The 17040-nt window shown below is 55.0% G+C and overlaps 6 protein-coding genes across 6 annotated transcripts; 1 reads left to right on the top strand and 5 right to left on the bottom strand.

Annotated features, from left to right (window-relative positions):
• Window positions 1-325: 325 nt before the first annotated feature.
• Window positions 326-1458, bottom strand: BO82DRAFT_335987 (RTA1 domain-containing protein; the record flags this gene model as incomplete). Its single annotated transcript, XM_025633324.1, has 3 exons — window positions 326-948; window positions 1002-1250; window positions 1311-1458. 3 exons carry the CDS (start codon window positions 1456-1458, stop codon window positions 482-484), a joined length of 864 nt encoding a protein of 287 aa, XP_025491792.1. The 3' UTR covers window positions 326-481.
• A 414-nt stretch (window positions 1459-1872) lies between these two features.
• Window positions 1873-3742, bottom strand: BO82DRAFT_354594 (FAD-dependent oxidoreductase). The gene has a single exon (XM_025635241.1). The coding sequence runs from the start codon at window positions 3709-3711 to the stop codon at window positions 1945-1947; it is 1767 nt and encodes a 588-aa protein (XP_025491791.1). The 5' UTR covers window positions 3712-3742; the 3' UTR covers window positions 1873-1944.
• Window positions 3743-4945: 1203 nt separating this feature from the next.
• BO82DRAFT_310732 (questin oxidase family protein) lies at window positions 4946-6486 on the bottom strand (the record flags this gene model as incomplete). The annotated part of the gene is made up of 4 exons (XM_025632390.1): window positions 4946-5055; window positions 5130-5531; window positions 5615-6274; window positions 6333-6486. 4 exons carry the CDS (start codon window positions 6484-6486, stop codon window positions 4964-4966), a joined length of 1308 nt encoding a protein of 435 aa, XP_025491790.1. The 3' UTR covers window positions 4946-4963.
• Window positions 6487-7903: 1417 nt separating this feature from the next.
• BO82DRAFT_257761 (fungal specific transcription factor domain-containing protein) lies at window positions 7904-9220 on the top strand (the record flags this gene model as incomplete). Its single annotated transcript, XM_025630915.1, has 1 exon — window positions 7904-9220. A coding segment is annotated over one exon (1317 nt), but the record flags the coding sequence as incomplete, so codon positions are not given.
• Window positions 9221-10224: 1004 nt separating this feature from the next.
• BO82DRAFT_383659 (MFS transporter) lies at window positions 10225-12248 on the bottom strand (the record flags this gene model as incomplete). The annotated part of the gene is made up of 5 exons (XM_025638035.1): window positions 10225-10554; window positions 10618-10749; window positions 10860-11846; window positions 11911-12180; window positions 12217-12248. 5 exons carry the CDS (start codon window positions 12246-12248, stop codon window positions 10290-10292), a joined length of 1686 nt encoding a protein of 561 aa, XP_025491788.1. The 3' UTR covers window positions 10225-10289.
• A 652-nt stretch (window positions 12249-12900) lies between these two features.
• On the bottom strand, window positions 12901-16251 carry BO82DRAFT_335973 (OPT superfamily oligopeptide transporter). The gene is made up of 13 exons (XM_025633323.1): window positions 16045-16251; window positions 15916-15972; window positions 15785-15861; window positions 15573-15731; window positions 15382-15512; window positions 15051-15333; window positions 14823-14998; window positions 14162-14768; window positions 14043-14115; window positions 13811-13992; window positions 13644-13761; window positions 13507-13593; window positions 12901-13443 (listed from the first exon to the last, which is right to left on the bottom strand). Exons 1-13 carry the CDS (start codon window positions 16229-16231, stop codon window positions 13250-13252), a joined length of 2331 nt encoding a protein of 776 aa, XP_025491787.1. The 5' UTR covers window positions 16232-16251; the 3' UTR covers window positions 12901-13249.
• Window positions 16252-17040: the final 789 nt, after the last annotated feature.

The following is a 17040-nucleotide window of genomic DNA, read 5'->3' as shown; positions in this document are numbered from 1 at the left end:
CCCAGTATGACGGCATTTGCTTGTGCTGAACCAGATTATTCGGTCTTAGTATCGCGCAGCTGCAGGCTGTTGCAGATGGAATCACGAGAGGTATCTTTATTGGCCTATCGGCAGGTTCGCAGACGGAGGGTGACGCCCAATACGAGTGGATTGGTTGGATTACACTACCAAGAGCGACTGTAGGTACGGCAGTTTCAGCCTAAATGCGGATAACAGCACGTCGACCACAGCAGCACTGCATGCATGCCGGGAAGCAGATGGTGAATGCAAGCTGCACGGCTGCGTATAAGAATGATAACATGGCTCTCCTCTCGACTTGATGATAAGTGGATGTTGATCAAGTTGGTTGCAGACGATGTCGGAGGAGACATCACAAACTAAGTATATACAGGCACATGCATCGGTGGCAGACAAACATGCGAAACAATCATCGCTTCATTAAAGAGAACCTTCCATAACATTCATCGCGGAACACAGCCCCTCAAACATCAGACGACACTTCCATCTCCGTCGCAAGTGGCACGAACTTGCGCGTCTTGAAGGCCTTCTCCGAGTACTTGTCCCCCATTCCGAGAAAGCAGTTGATCTGACTGGGATGGTAGTACTGCAGCACGACCATTGCCCCGAACATCAGGAGCGCGTCGAAGACATAGATGAACGCCTCGTGCTTCATGAGGTACCCGTCATACCCTTGCAGGTACTCCACCACCCTGACGATGGAACGGACGAAGATCAGAACACTCGAAACATAGAGGGCGACCATGTGCCGGCGCCACACGCCGGACAGCTCCATGGCTGTGCTGGTCGGGTTCTTCCGCATGCGCGACTCGAAAATGATAGCCGTGATGATGAAGAAGCCGAAGAAGATGATCTGGACGAAGAGACCGCCGATGATGATGTGCTCGCCGCTGGAGGGGTCATCGGAGTTGCTGACCATCAGCCCGGCGCCTGTTTATCGATCAGCAAGCTGCAGCAGAGTGAGGGTGGTGGCTGAAGCGCACCGGAAGCCTGCATCAAGAAGGAAAGCACGTCGCCCGTCACGAAGATCTTGGTCATCCAGCTCAGGCGGATGACCGCGTGTTGCTCCGCGTGAACCATGCGGATGATACGACCGAGAGTCATGTAGATGCTCGCGGCGAGGAAGGCGGGCGCAATGAGGATCAGAGCGCTCTGGATGATGTAGGGCCCCTGAGTGAAATCGGGGCTCTGCCGGGCGGACAGCAGGCGGCCCACGTATCCGATGGTCTCGACTGTTGGCCCGCACTGTTAGCTTGTGTGGATATGGACAAAGAATGACATGCTTGACGTACGTATGCCTCCGATGAAGAAAGGGATCATGAACCATGACCGCGTTCGGGTCAGCTGGTAGAAGTGCAGAAGGGTGCTGAGGCCAAACAGGACCACGAAGATGGCCGCGGCTGCGGTGGACGGCGCGTAATAGTAAAATGTGAATTCCATAGCCATTGTGTTGGTTGACTAGCAAAAGAAGTATTGGCTGAAGAGATTCAATGGCGACTGGGTTGCAAGAGAGAAAGAAGACAAGACAGAGGATTGCGCTCTGCTTTTATCTTAAATGCTGTCGCCGTACCAGACATCGGCGGCCATGGACCGAATCCATAATTAAGGCAGCAGTGGACCTCATTTTGCCTCAAATGCAGCGTAAATGATTGCTGGGGATCTGAACCTCGTGGCAATGTGTCGAAGAATCTAAGGGGAAAAATGATGCTTCGTATCTCGTTGCGTACTCCCGATTAGGAAAGGAGCGACGGGTTCAATAAGCTTATCCCCGGTCGTACATCGTTTTCGTATCCTTACCCGTTCATGGTTAATTCTATTCCTCGGACAACGCACATCTCTTGTTAGAATCCATGGTACTGGATTTAAATCATTACATACTTCCTATGAATGAAGACAAAAAAAAAGAGAAGAAAATTCTACTATCTTTTACATTGCCTCTTGAGCACGCTGCTCACGTTTCGCAAACTCATCCATGGGCGTCAGGTTGGCCTTGGACGGTCCCTCAATACACACTCCGTCGCAGCTGAACCGACTGCCGTGGACCGGGCAATCCCAACTCTTCTCTGTATCATTCCAACTCAACACAGCCTTCATGTGAGGGCAGATGGCACTGTACTTATGGGCCTTGCCCTGATCATCCTTGTACACGGCGATCGGCTTGGCCGGGTTCTCTTTCATCACGCCTCCCGAACAAGGCGCGAGATCCTCGATGTCCTTGATGTCGGATTGCATCCACCGCTTGTACTGGGCGTTGATCTGCAGATCATGCTTTATCATGCTAGGCATCGACTTCGCGATACTCTTGAGACGGTTGGGGTTGTACAGCTGAGCCCAAGCGTTCTCAGTGCCCGTGATCTCGTCCGCGATCAGCTTGCCTGCTAGCACACCGTGGGTGAGTCCGTTCCCGCTATCGCCCGTCACAATATAGGTATGGTGTTGGCCCTGGTTGCGACCGATGAACGCCATATAGTCGACAGGCTCAAAAATCTGCCCGCTCCACCGGTAGTCGACCGACCCGGCCTGGGTGAATCGCTCGCGCACCCAGGTCTCGAGCTCCTCGAACCGGCCTCCCGTCTCCTCCTGGCCGACCTTGTGATCGCAACCCCCGACCACCAGATAGTCATCTTTCGCATCGCACTCCGTGAAGCGGATGTACTTGTACGCCTCTGCCTCATCATACAGAAGACAGTCCTCGATGGACCCCTTCGGCACGCGGATGGCAATACAGTACGTGCGCATGTACTCCATCTCGGCGATGACACTCAGCTTCTGCAGCGGGACGCACGTGGCCTGGATGACGTCATTGGCGGTGATCGTGTAGCCATTGAACGTCTTCACTTGGACGAGATCCTTCTCCTCGACAGACATCATGCGGGTATGGGTGAAACACTGAAAATTGGGCTGCTGGCGCAGCCATTCCAGCACGCCGACAAAGTACTTGGTCGGGTGGAAGGTGGCCTGGTCGGCGAAGACGGCCGCGTCGCGCTGGTCAATCGCGCCGTTCCAGCCCTTCACGGCAAGTCCCTCGTGGTACGAGGCCCGGAGGCCCAGCTGCTGGGCCAGATCGACCTCCTCCTTCAGCTCCACGATCTCCTGGTCGTGCTTGGAGTCGCCGCGCGGGTACTGCGAGATCTCATAGGCCGGCAGCGTGCGGTACTCGCAGTCGATGCCCAGGGACTTGGAGATCTCCCCGACGCGCTGGATGGCCCAGGTGTGGCTCTCGGCCGCGGCCCGCGCGCCCTGGGACCCGTGCTTCTTCTGGATCTCGGTGTACCCGTCGTCGAGCGCGTTGGACAGGTGGCCGCTGGTGCGGCCGCTTTCTCCGGAGAGGACATTGCGGGCCTCGATCATGGTAACCCGCTTGCCGCGGTTGACCAGCTCGTACGCGATGGAGATACCGGCGATGCCGGCCCCGACGACGCAGACGTCGGTCTCAACGTTCCCATCCAGGGCAGGGAAGTGCGGGTACTTGGAGTAGGGCATGTGGCGGACCCAGACCGGGTCCGTCTCGCCGGAGGTGTTCATGAACTGATGGGAGTGTTGCGCCATGGTGGCCAGCTTGCGGGAGGGCGAGGTGGTAGTAGTCGAGTATCGGGAGACGGCGAAGAGCAGCTGGTAGTTGACACGTCTGAAGGTGCTGTGTCGAATTGCTCTATGGCATGTGACGCTGTAGAGGTTCAGGGCTTGAAGCATGGCCGGAAAGCAATGCAGTAAATTGGGAGTCTGTTGCATGAGCGTTCTTCTGGGTGGTCGGCATGGACTGCATATATGCTTGGGCCTGGGTCGCATCACGATGACCTAACGGTGGAACCAGCTTCGAGATGGTGTTTGCACGCCGAGAAGCATGACACAAACATGACAGGTGTAACAGAACTGCGTTCTTGTCGCTGATTGCTGGGATACATTACCCGGACATGAAAGAGGTAGTGGGTGGGCTGCGCAGATCTCCGCAGAACAAGGTCAAGTTGGACAGACCCGTACGGAAGGGATCTGATCGTTCTACGGTTAGATTCGATGGACCATTCGCGTTCTAAGTTCCTTGATCTTCGTTCCCCAGATTGCATCCGGCGATTACGAGCGTAGACTAGTTCTGACGGGTCTCCAGTGCAGAAAAGCCCGGAGGCCAAACCAGCGAGTCAAGAAGATACTCGACTCAATCAAGGTTAACTTGCTTGCTTCCAAGTTGAAACAATTTTCTAAATTGTGGTTTCTGTAGGGAAAGATTGATAAGGGGAGGCTGCGATAGGTCGGTGGCTAAATGGGGGGATGACATCACAGTGACCGGCTTCACCAATCAATCGTGACGCCATTCAGTGAGTGCATCTATCTTATTCATCCATAACCTTGTTCATTCTGTAGGTAGTTGTTGTTGTCAATATCCTACACGATCATAGTAGATATTGTGACAACCAGTAATGAAAGTCCCGTTGTATAACAATCACTACAATGCCCCAATCCACCAACACTCCAAAACAACTACCACCACAGCCCCCAATCCCCAATCCCCAATCCTCAATCCCCCATACTCTCAAACCACTTCCCCCACCCAGTCCCTACCCCTTTCACCCCCTTACGAATAATATGCCTCATAAGAATAGCGCCCCCCCGGCCCCCCCAGGCCCTCCAACAACACACTCCCCTTCTGTTTTTCGATTTACCTGCCCCCTGTACGGGCTAGATCACGGCCAAACGCTCTTCGTTTCTTTCCTTGCCGCCTGTACTAATAAGAATTCTGCGAAGGCTTCAGTCGCGGACCGGACGCGGGGTCGACTAAACATAATCCCGTCAATTGTCCTCACTACAAACTCCAGAAATGTCTGACTCAAGGTTGTTCCAACTGCCCACATTATTCTCCAGTACCGATATGAGAGCGAGTAAACTGAATTTCGCTAGAGAAATCCAAGTTTCTCCATACAGCTCAGTAAAACATGTAAACACCTACGGCTTAAGTCCGGGGCCCGAATTTCTCCCAGGACTCCTCGAACCCAGATCCACGAACCCACATATCCTCTGCGATGATCCCCACAGAGTCCACAGCTAGAAGAGCGTGGTCAGAGGAGCGATCTCGGAAAAACCAAATTGATAAATCGGGATGGCGAGGACCCACGTACCGATATTCCCGATCTGCAGCCACATGTCGCCTCGGACGGGGAGATCCATTGTCGACTCATGCGGGCGGCACAACTGCTCGGCGAAGGCCACCGTGCGGACGAATTTGGGTAGATGGCCGTCATCCGAAGGGTGGAGATAACTCTGGGCGAAGACATCGGGCCAGCCCAGGCGGATCGGATACTCTAGCACATCGCGCGGCTGCGGCGATGGCATCTTGCGCGAGGCCCAGATCAGCAGATCCGTGCGCCCCTTCATCTCCAGCAGACGCGCTTTGTTGGCAGAACTCAGGTATGGGAGGTCCGTGAACGCCTTGAAGAAAATGGAGAGGTTCACGGCGTGAATGAAGAAGAAGTCGAGCTTCAACTGCTTTTGCGGATGCTGCGCGGTCGCGGTCCAGTAGACTGTTGTTTTCGGTGGTGAGTTGAATGTTTCTATGGGACGAGCTGGGCTCAAATCCGGAGCGAAAAGAGGACGGAAGACTCACTGGCGGTGTTGATCATCTCCACCAATTTCTCGTTTATTTTGTCCTCAGGAACGCTCCATTGACTGCATGCCCGGATGACCTCCGCGCCGGCTCGCTTCAAGATACCGTCTGCGAAGACCTCCGAGTCCCCATGAACCGCCGTGTCATGGAGGGTCTGGTTGGCGCGCATCTCGTCCATGATCTCCATCAGTGTCTTGGTTGGGGTCGGGGCGCGCGCCGACGCTACCGCAGCGGGCTTGTAGAAGTCCCCACTCAGGTAATCCTGGTGCACCGACGCCTGAGCCAGCGCCTGCGCGACGATCGCCGGCTGTTGGAATTCGACCCCGAACCCTAGGTGTATGATGGGGTGGACGAGGCCCGCGAACATCCGGGACAGGAGCGACTCCGCCAGCTCGTCGCCCCCGAAGAGGTACTCGTTGATGACCGCCGGGACCCCCTTGTCCGCGATCACGCGCTGGAAGAAGGCCAGGTAGTTCGGATATTGCTCCTCGTGGTACATGTGTTTCATAAACTCCTTCTTGTCGGCGAACGACTGGATTCTGGCCTCGTCCCGGGGAAATGCTGGTCGTTGGCATTTCGCCTCGCGTTCATACTGCAACTGAATGGTTTCGGGGGAGGCTCCCAGGGCCCAGATCGTGAGCATGAAGTGCACAAGATGATCTTGCGGCATAAGTTTAGTATCAGCTGATGGGAATCGCAATGCGTCGAGGTAGCCTACCGTGAAACTCAATATCATTGCGATAGATGTGATGGTTCTCCATGTCATGCTGGAGCACCTCGCTCACTTTGCGAGCGGATGCCCAGCTGAGCCCCGGTAGACTGAAGACACCTCCATTCTCTGGGGTTAAGTAGACTGAAGTAGCGGTGGCCATTTGCTGATTTGATTCTGGAAGGATGATTTTCACTTGATGCTAGGATCTGGGAGGATGGGATACAGGAAGCTATAAATCATTTGACCGTTGTTCAAGACCAAGGCCGATGGCGCCACTAGTCGAGATGGCTCCAGTTTGCCTATCTGTTCAATAGATTCCATAGCCCTTCGTTCCAGTTCAGAGAAAAGCCGAGCACGTCCCGGTTCCGGTGATCTCGGTTTAGAAATCGACGTTCTGTCGCATCTCGCATCTCGCATCTCGCATTTCGCATTTCGCATTTCGCATTTCGCATTTCGCATTTCGCATTTCGCATTTCGCATCTCGTATCCAGCGGTCCCCCAGAGGCCCTAGAGAGAATCCCTTATTACAATTCCGACTAAGGTCACTGAGACAGACTAAGTCTTGGAACTAGGTATATATTGATATTCCTCGATATGGGGGTACTGTCAAATTACATTGCTGGAAGCTTAATTGCTCTTGCGACAACATCGGACAATCCGTGGTGGCGCAGTTGCTTCCACAATCCCACGAGCACGGTGCTACCTCCATCTGGAGAATCTCGGTATGTTTCATATCTTATCTCTAGAATTACCTACTCTCATGAGACTTCTTGATGCAGCTTGTCCTACCAAACAACCATTGGATGTAAACCGTGGTATGGATGTCATGTGATATGCGATAGAGATTCAGCTCTCGGGAATGATATCTTGATCCAGTTCCCCTTCCCCCACCCAGCTTTTCCTGCTGATGGAGAACTACACTCACCACAGACATTCCAAATCATGAGATCCACACTTGCGTGTCATTGGTGTCGGTGAGCTTGGTGCCCATATGAGTTTGGAAATTTCGTTTCTGGCATTACAGATGAAGTAGCACCAGAGCTCTTCATTCTGGTCCTCGATTTTGGCGCTGACTGAATGAGCTTTGGTCCAGGAGTGCGAAGGTCAAATGCCATCACAACGGCTCCCCACCCTGTCGAGCTTGCACCCTGCATCGCGGACGCGAATGTGTTCTGACCAAACCCAAGCATGCGTCAAAACGGGTGCGCGCCTCGTCCCGTCCCCGGAAGGACAGCGCTGCTCGTATACCTGATAGTAGCCTGGGAGTCAATCCGTCTCGGGCAGACCCCGCGTCGGATACTCAAGAGGCTTCCCGGCGTCACCTCGGGCAACGTCATCATCATGCCTTTCTTTTTGGCTCCCAGCAGTATAGTATGCCGGAGGCCAGCATGTCTGAATCGCATTCGAACGAGGCATCGAGGATCCAGACTCCTTTGACTGGGTTGAGCAAGACAATTGCCGAGCGTGCGTTCCATACTTTCATCCGGCAATTCCCGGAGTTCAATTTCTTTCACCAGCCCAGCTTTCTTCTTGATCTGGATCAGCATCGAATCCCTGATCTCTTACTATGTGCCATCCTGGCCGTGACTGCTCGGTTTATCCCGGAGGTGCTCAGACAGCATGGCAGTGCAGCGAGAGCCTCCAGGATCTTCGCTGACTACGTCCGGCAGAATATCATGCAACACAGTGCGCAGACTATGGATCTATATTCATGCCAGGCGCTGGTCATGCTATGCCTCTATGACTGGGGCGAGGGCGAGGGCTCCCGTGCGTGGATCTACAATGGGATGGCTTCTCGCATTGCGCATGGAGTCCATGCGGCGAATCAAGATTCCTCGGAAAAGGATCTCTCGGCGGCGCAGAAATTTCGCCTCGAGGAAGCTCGTCGAACCGTTTGGGCCTGCTACTTGGTGGATGCTATGATCGGCTGTGGAAAGTGTCATGCGTCCAGCCATTCGATGAGTGTCAGTGAAATCCCTTTACCATTGGGGGAGGATGATTTCGCGTTTGAGGGTAGGCCAGCGGTCGCACGTGAGCGATTTCTAGATATGTGGGACCCCGAAGTGGGGGATCATCGCTCTCAGGCATTCTCTATAGACCGGTTGGGTTGCGACAGCTCCCTGCTCTTAATCATTCAAGGCTTTTCTATATGGCACCGAATCTCGGCGTGGGTGTCGGCGGGTGGCCGCAAGCGCGACTCGCTTGCCTCCAAGGAACCGCCATGGAAGAGCTCCTCTTTCGCCGAGCGCAGTTTAGCCGCTTTGAATGACTGGCGTGCGTCACAGCATCCGCAGTTGGTATACTCGGGCCCTGGGGTGAACTTCCGTGTGTACATATCTCGTGGGGAGGGGGAGCGCTTCGCCATCTTGAACCTCGTCTACTATCTGAGTGTCATCTTCCTGCATCGGGAATATCTTCCATTTGCGCTGCAGATTGTCAACCGTGCGGTTACGCACCCTAGCGGTCCGGCACTGCTCTCGGAGGACGCCCCAGACGGATGGTGGGACAGATGCTACCAGACCACGTCTGCCGCCGCGGCAAATATCATCACGATCATGCAGGAGCTCGAGCAGCGCGGCATCGATTTCCAAACCCCCTTCACCTGCTTCTGTGTCTTTAGCGCCGCGACCTGGATCCTCTGCACGATGCAGGACGCGACCCAAGGGACACGCATCGAGAAGGCGCCGGACGGGCAGTCTTTGTCTGACCAGCTGGTCTGGGCCTATGGCTGGCTCGGCGGTGCCTGTAGGGTCTGGAGCCTAGCCACGGGCTGGTATCGAACTTTGCGGACGCTGTGTCAACTCTACCGACAGCTCAGCCTGGACCTGGGGGACGAGATGTGCCCTCCGGATGAGGTGGTGCTCTCCCTGGAAGAGAACATGCAGCGTCTCGCGGGCTTGGAGACAATGGAATGGGAGGGCGATATCCCGACTGCAAATATTCTCCTATTGCTGCAGCGACAGCAAAGGGAGCTTTCTCAGAGTCGTAGCGGGCCACGCTCGATCACATCTACGAACGAGCTCAGTCCGGCCGGCGCCGCCACCGCGCGAGAGGCGCAGGGTGATCCTATGGATCCAGGCATACCGATGGATTCCGCGTCGGATGCGGAAGTGCAGATGGCGCCTCTGCTGACGTCTCCTTTCCTTCTCGACCAGGACCTTTTCAGCAGTGTTCTCCACGATACGTCCGGGAACTGGTTTCAGTCCTTCGCCAATTACCCCCATTTCCCCAGTGCTTGAGGATGAGAAAGGTACTCAAAATAGTGGGCTTCCTCCTCCCGAGTAGTATTCGTCTAACTGTGGACTGATTTGTGCCCGCCTGATTCGGAAAGAACGAAGTTACATTCATCTCAACACGGCTGTGAAAAGCTTGCTGCAAGGCTGCCGCGTACTTTGTGGGGGATAGATTCATCCTACGTCTCACTCAGTACGTATCTCATCAAAGGCGATACTGTTCACTAAGTACGATGCCTGGCCTCCAAGGGTACATGTACGATGTCACGAGGCAGGCGATGGGGCTCAGCGAACAACACCGGGGCCGGCTGGGCCAGGTTCTGTGACAGTAGCCCCTGCAAACCACGCTCCTATTCCTCGTGCGAGGCGCTTGGTGTGGTTTGCTTGATAACGACACCGTTAGTCCTCGGTAATAACAGGCCCCTCCCTCGCTTCTACCGAGCACCGTTACCCTGAAACGGCATGAGATGGGAGTTAGTGCACAGAGCAACCTCTGTCCAACAATCAGCAACAAGTTCTGAATCTCTGGGGTCCTTTGTGTCGTATGTTTATACAGTTGGAACATGTTGGAATGGAATAGAGTTCATTTTTAGTTTCTGGATCATCAGACATCATATACAGTATCTAGAAGCGCTAAGAACAAAAACAAAAATGCAAGGGTATCTCGTCAAGCCATACATCACAGCACAATCCACAATCCATGTCCACAACCACAACCTCATCCACCCCTTCAAACCATCATCACCCCCTTCCCCTCCTCGTCCCCCTTCTCCACCCGGACCACCGGCGACGCCGCCAACGCGCTCCGACTCCGCAACCAGGGCCCATACCGCCAAAACACCACGGGGATCGGAATGAGCACCGTGGCAATGCACCCGAGCAGGGTGCCGGCCCACTGCACGCCCAGGTTCTGCATCAGCTGCCGCGAGAAGAGCGGGAAGGCGCAGCCGACGGCCGAGCGGAGGATGGTGTTGGCAGCGATGGTGGATGCCGCCCTACTTTTCGTTAGTGGACATTTCTCAAATGGAGGGAGGTGGAGAGGTTGGGGGGGGACGTACAACGTGGGATAACAGTCGACGATGTAGTTGAAGCATTGCAGGAAGATGCAGAATATACCGAAGCCCGTGAGTACGCCCGAGGCCATGGGGACGAGGTAGTGGATGTTGGGGTTGTAGCCGGTCCAGCCGAGCCTATTCCATTACTCAATGTTAGTGGATGAAGGGAGAATCGGCAGGAAGGATAGTCTTGTGCATGGAAGAGGGTGAAGTGAACTGCAACTGTAGGGCAGGGAACAACATACCAAAACATCCCGCCAGCAAAGGCCACCGCTCCGACAATGGCAGCGGGCAACCGCCACTCCGGCACGGGGACGTCCCCATTCGCGGCCAGCTTGCGCTTGTAGTCGCCCTGCAGGAACAGCACAAACACGCCGCCCAGCAGCTCCCCCAGGATCAGCCCGACAAACGCCAGGCCCCCGACGCCCGCGCTCATGCCGTATACCCCCTGGAAGATGACGGGGTACGCGCCGAGCAGGGCATAGATGAGCCCGTAGATGAAGCTGATATACAGCGAGATCAGCAGCAGGATGGGCTCGGTGGCCAGCATGGTCAGCGGGCGAGTGAAGTTGTTGCGGACGAGCTCGTGGACGTCGACCTCGACCTCGTCCTGCCGGGCGTGGATGCCCCAGTTGCGGGTCTGGCGGCGCAGGAGGGCGGCCTTGCGGACAAGAATGACGGGGGCGTAGGTCTCGTCCAGGAACAGCCCCACCAACACGAACCCGGCGAAGACCATGATGGCCGGCAGGTACAGGGTCCAGCGCCAGCCGAGGGCGCTGGTGGCGATGAAGCCGCCGACGAAGGGCGCGGCGAAGGGCCCGATGAACACCGCCATGCAGAAGATCGACATGACGATGCCGCGCTGCGCGTTGTTGAACAGGTCCGCGAACACCGCCGGCACGATCGAGATCGGGCTCGCCGCGAACAGGCCCCCGAAGAACCGGCACAGCATGAGCGTCTGCACGTCCTTGCCCGTCGCCGACGCGATCGTGAAGATCCCGCACCCGAACAGCCCCAGCGCCAGCGGCCACCGCCGCCCGATCAGCTCCGACGCCGGCGCCCAGATCGTCGGCCCCGCCGCGAACCCCAGCACGTACAGCGTCACCCCGAGCGTGCTGACTTCCGTGCTGATCCCATATTCCCGGCTCACGCCCGTCGACGCGGCGGAGAAGATGGCGCTGGTGAAGGAGGCGGCGAAGGTGGAGTAGCAGAGGATGGCGACGAGGATGGCTCTGTGGAACGGGGAAGGTTTAGTGAGTGGGAGGTTTCATGATCGGTTTGGGTGGCATGCCATACCTCCGGAGAATGGACCAGTTATACGGATGCATGGGATCCTGGGCGCCGTCGAATTCGACCACATACATCTCCGGGTCCGGCAGCAGAGGCGGATACTCCTTGCCCGCGCCCATGGGCAGCCATTCCTCGCGGGGCACCGGGGGTCGCGTCGACCCTACCGTCGCCTTCTGCTGCAGGCGATAGGTGTTGATGCGGGCCAACTCCAACGAGTCGGGGTGGTGCTCGTCGTCCGGGTGCTGGGGCTCGTCGAAGGACGACGAGTAATCGTCACTGGTGCTGTCCACGGGCGTCGTCTCGGAGAAGTACTTTTCATGGTCATGATCATCGTGGTGCTCCATAGCGAGTGGAAGATGGCCGGGCCTCCGGAGTGTGGGATTGATATCGTTGACACTGAACCAGAGAGAAAGAGAAAGGGCACAGCATAGTAGGCAGGCCCTGATATATCTACTCAGCGCTCCACCACTAACTCCACCACCCCCCCAACCCACTTGTCGCGATGTGTGTTTCCACTTTTATCCATCATATCTAGACTAACGACGACAAATTTTCCACTGGCTCCGCCCCGTGGTGCCATGATCCATGTCATGGTCTATCAGATTCAGTGCTCACTGCTCACACCAGGACAGGTTGTCGCGGGCCGAGAACTGGTTCTGGTGTCTTACTTCACTTTTTGCTCCATCTCTTTCCGCGGGGCCTGGATGTCGGACCTCCAGCCACATCTCCGAGCGAGCTTGTTCCGCAACTGTCCAATCAGAGTATTTGGCCCCAAAACTGCAGGACGGGTATCTTCGGAGCTGTGGCTCGTGCCAGGCACACCCGCCCGGCATTGTGGCGGACCCCGACGACAGCCGCAAATATCCGCGAACACACTAGTCGTGCAGAGATTTGATCTATAACGGTGGTCCTTCCAGCAGCCCCAAGACCCAGAGATAAGAGCACCGTTGCAGCAGTCGGGCAGCAGAATTCTCCTGTCGGAAGAATCAGGGGCCACGCAGATTTCACTGCATGCGCGGTTATCCTCGCTGGCTTTTTACATCACCTGTCAGCCATGCGGTTTGCGTCTTGTCTAGATCTTTCGAGGCATCATGCAGGATTGATTGTCGATTACAGCAATGTTCTGGTTGCGTCATGCATCTTTACACCACCTGGCTGATATCACAGAGAACAATTAAACAATTACCAGGGCATATATTCATTAACATTAGAATCAAGTCAATGACAGTGCTATTGTCATATTTTTGCGACCACCTACGGCCAGCTCATTAACTCGCTGATGCCATACTTATCCTTATGTTCGTTATCGAATCTACACGCATGTAGTCGGGCCCACGGCGCTGCCCTAAAACTCACCAGGGCCCTTGCCGAAGTGGCCCCCGGTCGGTACGGTCAACCACGGCACCGAGTTGGTATCATCCGTGTCCGACCCGACATTGTTTCCCCACCAGCTCAGCGTGATCCCGTTGTAAGTCAGCGCAAAGAAGATGATAATGGTCGCGATCGCCGTGCCCGTGTCCATGGCCGCCTGCAGCAGATCTGTACGTCATGAGGAATTAGCGCGATTCATCATTCTGCCGCCACAAACAACCCCCGACTCACAATTGTACTTCTTCCACCACAGGAAGGCCCGTTTGCGGATGAGATGCATAAACACGTATCCGAAGATGAACCAGAGAGAATATTGCGCTGCAACGGTCAGTATGTTGATACTAGAGAACAGAAAAAGGGGCACAAACTGGTGTTCGCAGGCGGGATGTTACCCGCGCCATTGAAGAAGATGGGCACATTGATGTACTTGACCCAGCTGTTGGGGTAGCGGCGGTAGATGAGCCAGACAGCCACAGTCACCACGGGCTAAACACGAAGTTAGGTACGTCGGCACTGAGGATTGGAAAGGACTTACGCCGATGAGGAAGAAGTACATAAGCGCGTTGTACACCTGCCCGGACTGGAACATGCGCTGCGGGCCAATGGTTCCCCAGATCAACGAGGCGTTGTACATAACCTTAGCACCGGCACAGGTGAATTTCTGCGTGTTCTTTGGGTCGCATAGCCCGGTGATGTTTCCCATCATCCAGCGAAAGACTAGCGAGTGTCAGCTTGTGGTTTCCCCTGAAATGACCGAGAGAACATACCGCCGGTCTGGGTCATGGTGGCTAGGATGCTGGAATAGATCTGGGCGAAGAAGAGGACCCGCGGTGGGATTTTCTGCTCCAGTTAGGGTCGGCATTCAAACAGACTGGAGGACACTCACCATATATTGTCCCAACTTCAGGTCCTGTGCAAAATCCATTCCATGCTTGACCGAGTTATACCCATAACACTTGACCATCATGTTCGCGATCGGCTTTCCAGGCCAAGCATAGCCTGCAATCAGTTCAGTGATAATGTTCAAGAAGACACGCTGGTTGGTGGTTCCCTCGAGGATGCCCTCGGGAACAATCAGGAAGATGCACATGCCGCAGCACACGACGATGAAGCCCCACACGGGGAGCCCGGTTTCCCAGTACGTGACGGTGAAGATGCCCAGCCCGGCCGTGACAACGAACAGAATCCCATACCAAATATCAGGGACCTCACGATAAGCATGCATGAGCCTCCGATGGATATCCTCACCGCCATGGCGGGAGTTCTTGAATTTGGCCCAGATCTCCGAGCCATTGTACAGATAGGTGTGCACAACGACGGCCGTCACAGCGGCGAACGAGAGACCGTAGGTGAGCGAGTAGGACATGGAAATATACATGGGTGAGTACTGTTCGTACTTGCTGAGCACAAAGTCCAGGTTCTCGTCGACGACTCGAGTAACGTTGTAGGAGCTTCCGGTGTTGTCGAAGGTGGAAGAGGAAAGCAGGGGGAGGCTGCGAAGAGAATTAGAAAGTACTAACAGATCGGCAGTTGATGAGCTGACTCACTATGCACTGTTCCAGACATTCGTGTAGTACAGAATAGGCGAGAGGAAGAGATAAAAGAAGACCACCACCGCAAAGGCATTGCAGGTGATATAGAAGGGGGTCATGAGGGGGTAGCCTGCATAGTTGATCTGAGTCCAGTCGAGACTGATCGGGATCAATCCCAGTCCAGAGTTCATCTGCGCATGTCAGTCCTAACCCGACCAAAGAAAGGATCGGAAGAACACTTACCCCAAAGATGGTGTTGACCTTCTGGTTCTTTGGGGCAATCCAGGTGGCAAAGGCGAACGTGCCCAAACTGGTCCAGATGTAGTCTGGGAACCAGTAGATTACAAAACCGATGGCAGTGAAATAGGCAAAGAAGCGATACCGGCTCATCTTCCAGCCGTTGACTGTTGCGCGACTTTCCGGTTCATGGAGTGCTCGGAACAGCACCGTCGACGACAGCGATGACGGCCAAATCAGGGCAGCTGGATAGACGAGCCAGCGACGCGCAAGGCCAGCGAGCCCAAAACTGTTCTAGTTAGACAGGGTCACCGCCAGCGACGGGAGTAAATCTTACCCTAGCATCTGGGACGTCAGGAGGTAGATAAAGGCGAAGCCTGCACCAAAATCACGATTCCAGTATTGGGGCATCGTGATGGCTACGAGAGAGCCCGAAGCATATGCCGTGCTGGCACTAATGTTGACGCACTATTGATGGAAAGTCAGATGAGCCTACAAAACGGCTAGGAGATCGCGCCAGAAACTCACAATAGTGATTAGAGCATGCTCCTTGATGCTAAACTTCCCGGGATTGATGTCGAACGTAAATCTGCCCAGGGGAACCCTCCACCGCGGAAGTTTCTCCCATGCTCTACCAACCGGATAGACCAACAGCTGGGCCACGACATATTGAAGAGTGAGCGATGGCTAGTCTTGTTAGTTTTTGCCCTCATGCGCAGAAAGAAGCAAGCGGGACGCACATAACGGAGACTGAAGAATTGATTGACAGCCGCGAAAATCATGACAAACACTGTGGTCAGCACCCAGGCGCGCACGGCTGCAAAATATCAGTATGGGTCCAAAAACAACTTCAACACTCTGGTGTACTGACTGTTGCATGGCGTATTAGGATCATCCGTGTTAGGAACACAAGCAGCTACTTCGGGAACTGCGCAGCGTTTGAGCGATCAGTATGTGCAATGCGTTGATCAAACGAACCGTGCCCATCAGAACCACTTACATGGTGATTGATCCCCATCGACATTCCATGTAAAGGCCTCGACTGCAGTGACTTCTCGGATCTCGGCAACGTTCACCTCCTCCTTCTCCTCGTTGCGCTCCAAGCTACTCCCATCGCCGTCTACTCCTGCCAAGTGTGTCTCGATCTCATCCTTGGGCTTGCCGGAGGCAACGATTTCCGAAGCCATGGTGGTGAGTTTGAAGCGTCACAGCGATGAACCTGAACCAAGGGGCGACAGTATGCGACCGAGCCGACCGTCAGCCATTTATAGTAGAAGATGGATTCGATATCTTATCGCCACCGCGGGCGGACGCTACACACTGTCTATCATACAGCAGCGATACAGAGAAGGAGGGGAGCAGGAATGCAATAGTTGGAGGGCGTCTGCAGATGCTGGCTTACGAAAGACCCACCCGATATGGCAACAACGCCTAAAAGCACACCATCCGCCCTAGACATTTCCCTGCCACAGCCCAGAGGTCTTACTCCTTACCTAGTACTCATGCAACCCTTACTTCTTGCTTCTATGCATGGAAAGATCATCCTGAAGTCTGTTTTCATTCACCTCTTTCGATTGCAACAGGGCAGATATTGAGACCGCTCCATCTGGAGGGCTTATCTAGCTTGCCAGCCAAGGTCAAGATAGTAGGAGACATTCCGATACCGCTCTATGCTTGATTGGCCAAGCAAGGCAGGTATCAGAACGGACAGCAGTTAGCTAACGCTGTACATTGCATCAGGGCCTGGCGGGCGGTTTTGCTTGCGTAGTTTAGTTGGATTCTCAACAACTCGAGCTGATAGCACGACGAACCACGAGCGTCGCACGCCATCCAAAGCGGAGTCAACTATGCTAGTTGCCGTCAGACCACCATGCAGCCATCAACCATCTACCCCACGCAAGGAGGATAAGGAGACAAGCATTGACACGGCGAGTGGAAGGTCTTTCCGCCTGCCAAGAGTGGTGGTGCAGTCCAGCGGCAGCCGTCGTGGCAACAG

Source organism: Aspergillus uvarum (assembly GCF_003184745.1).
Source record: "Aspergillus uvarum CBS 121591 unplaced genomic scaffold BO82scaffold_28, whole genome shotgun sequence".
NCBI classification, from domain to species: Eukaryota; Fungi; Ascomycota; class Eurotiomycetes; order Eurotiales; family Aspergillaceae; genus Aspergillus; species Aspergillus uvarum.
This window is presented reverse-complemented; position numbering and strand designations above follow the sequence as displayed.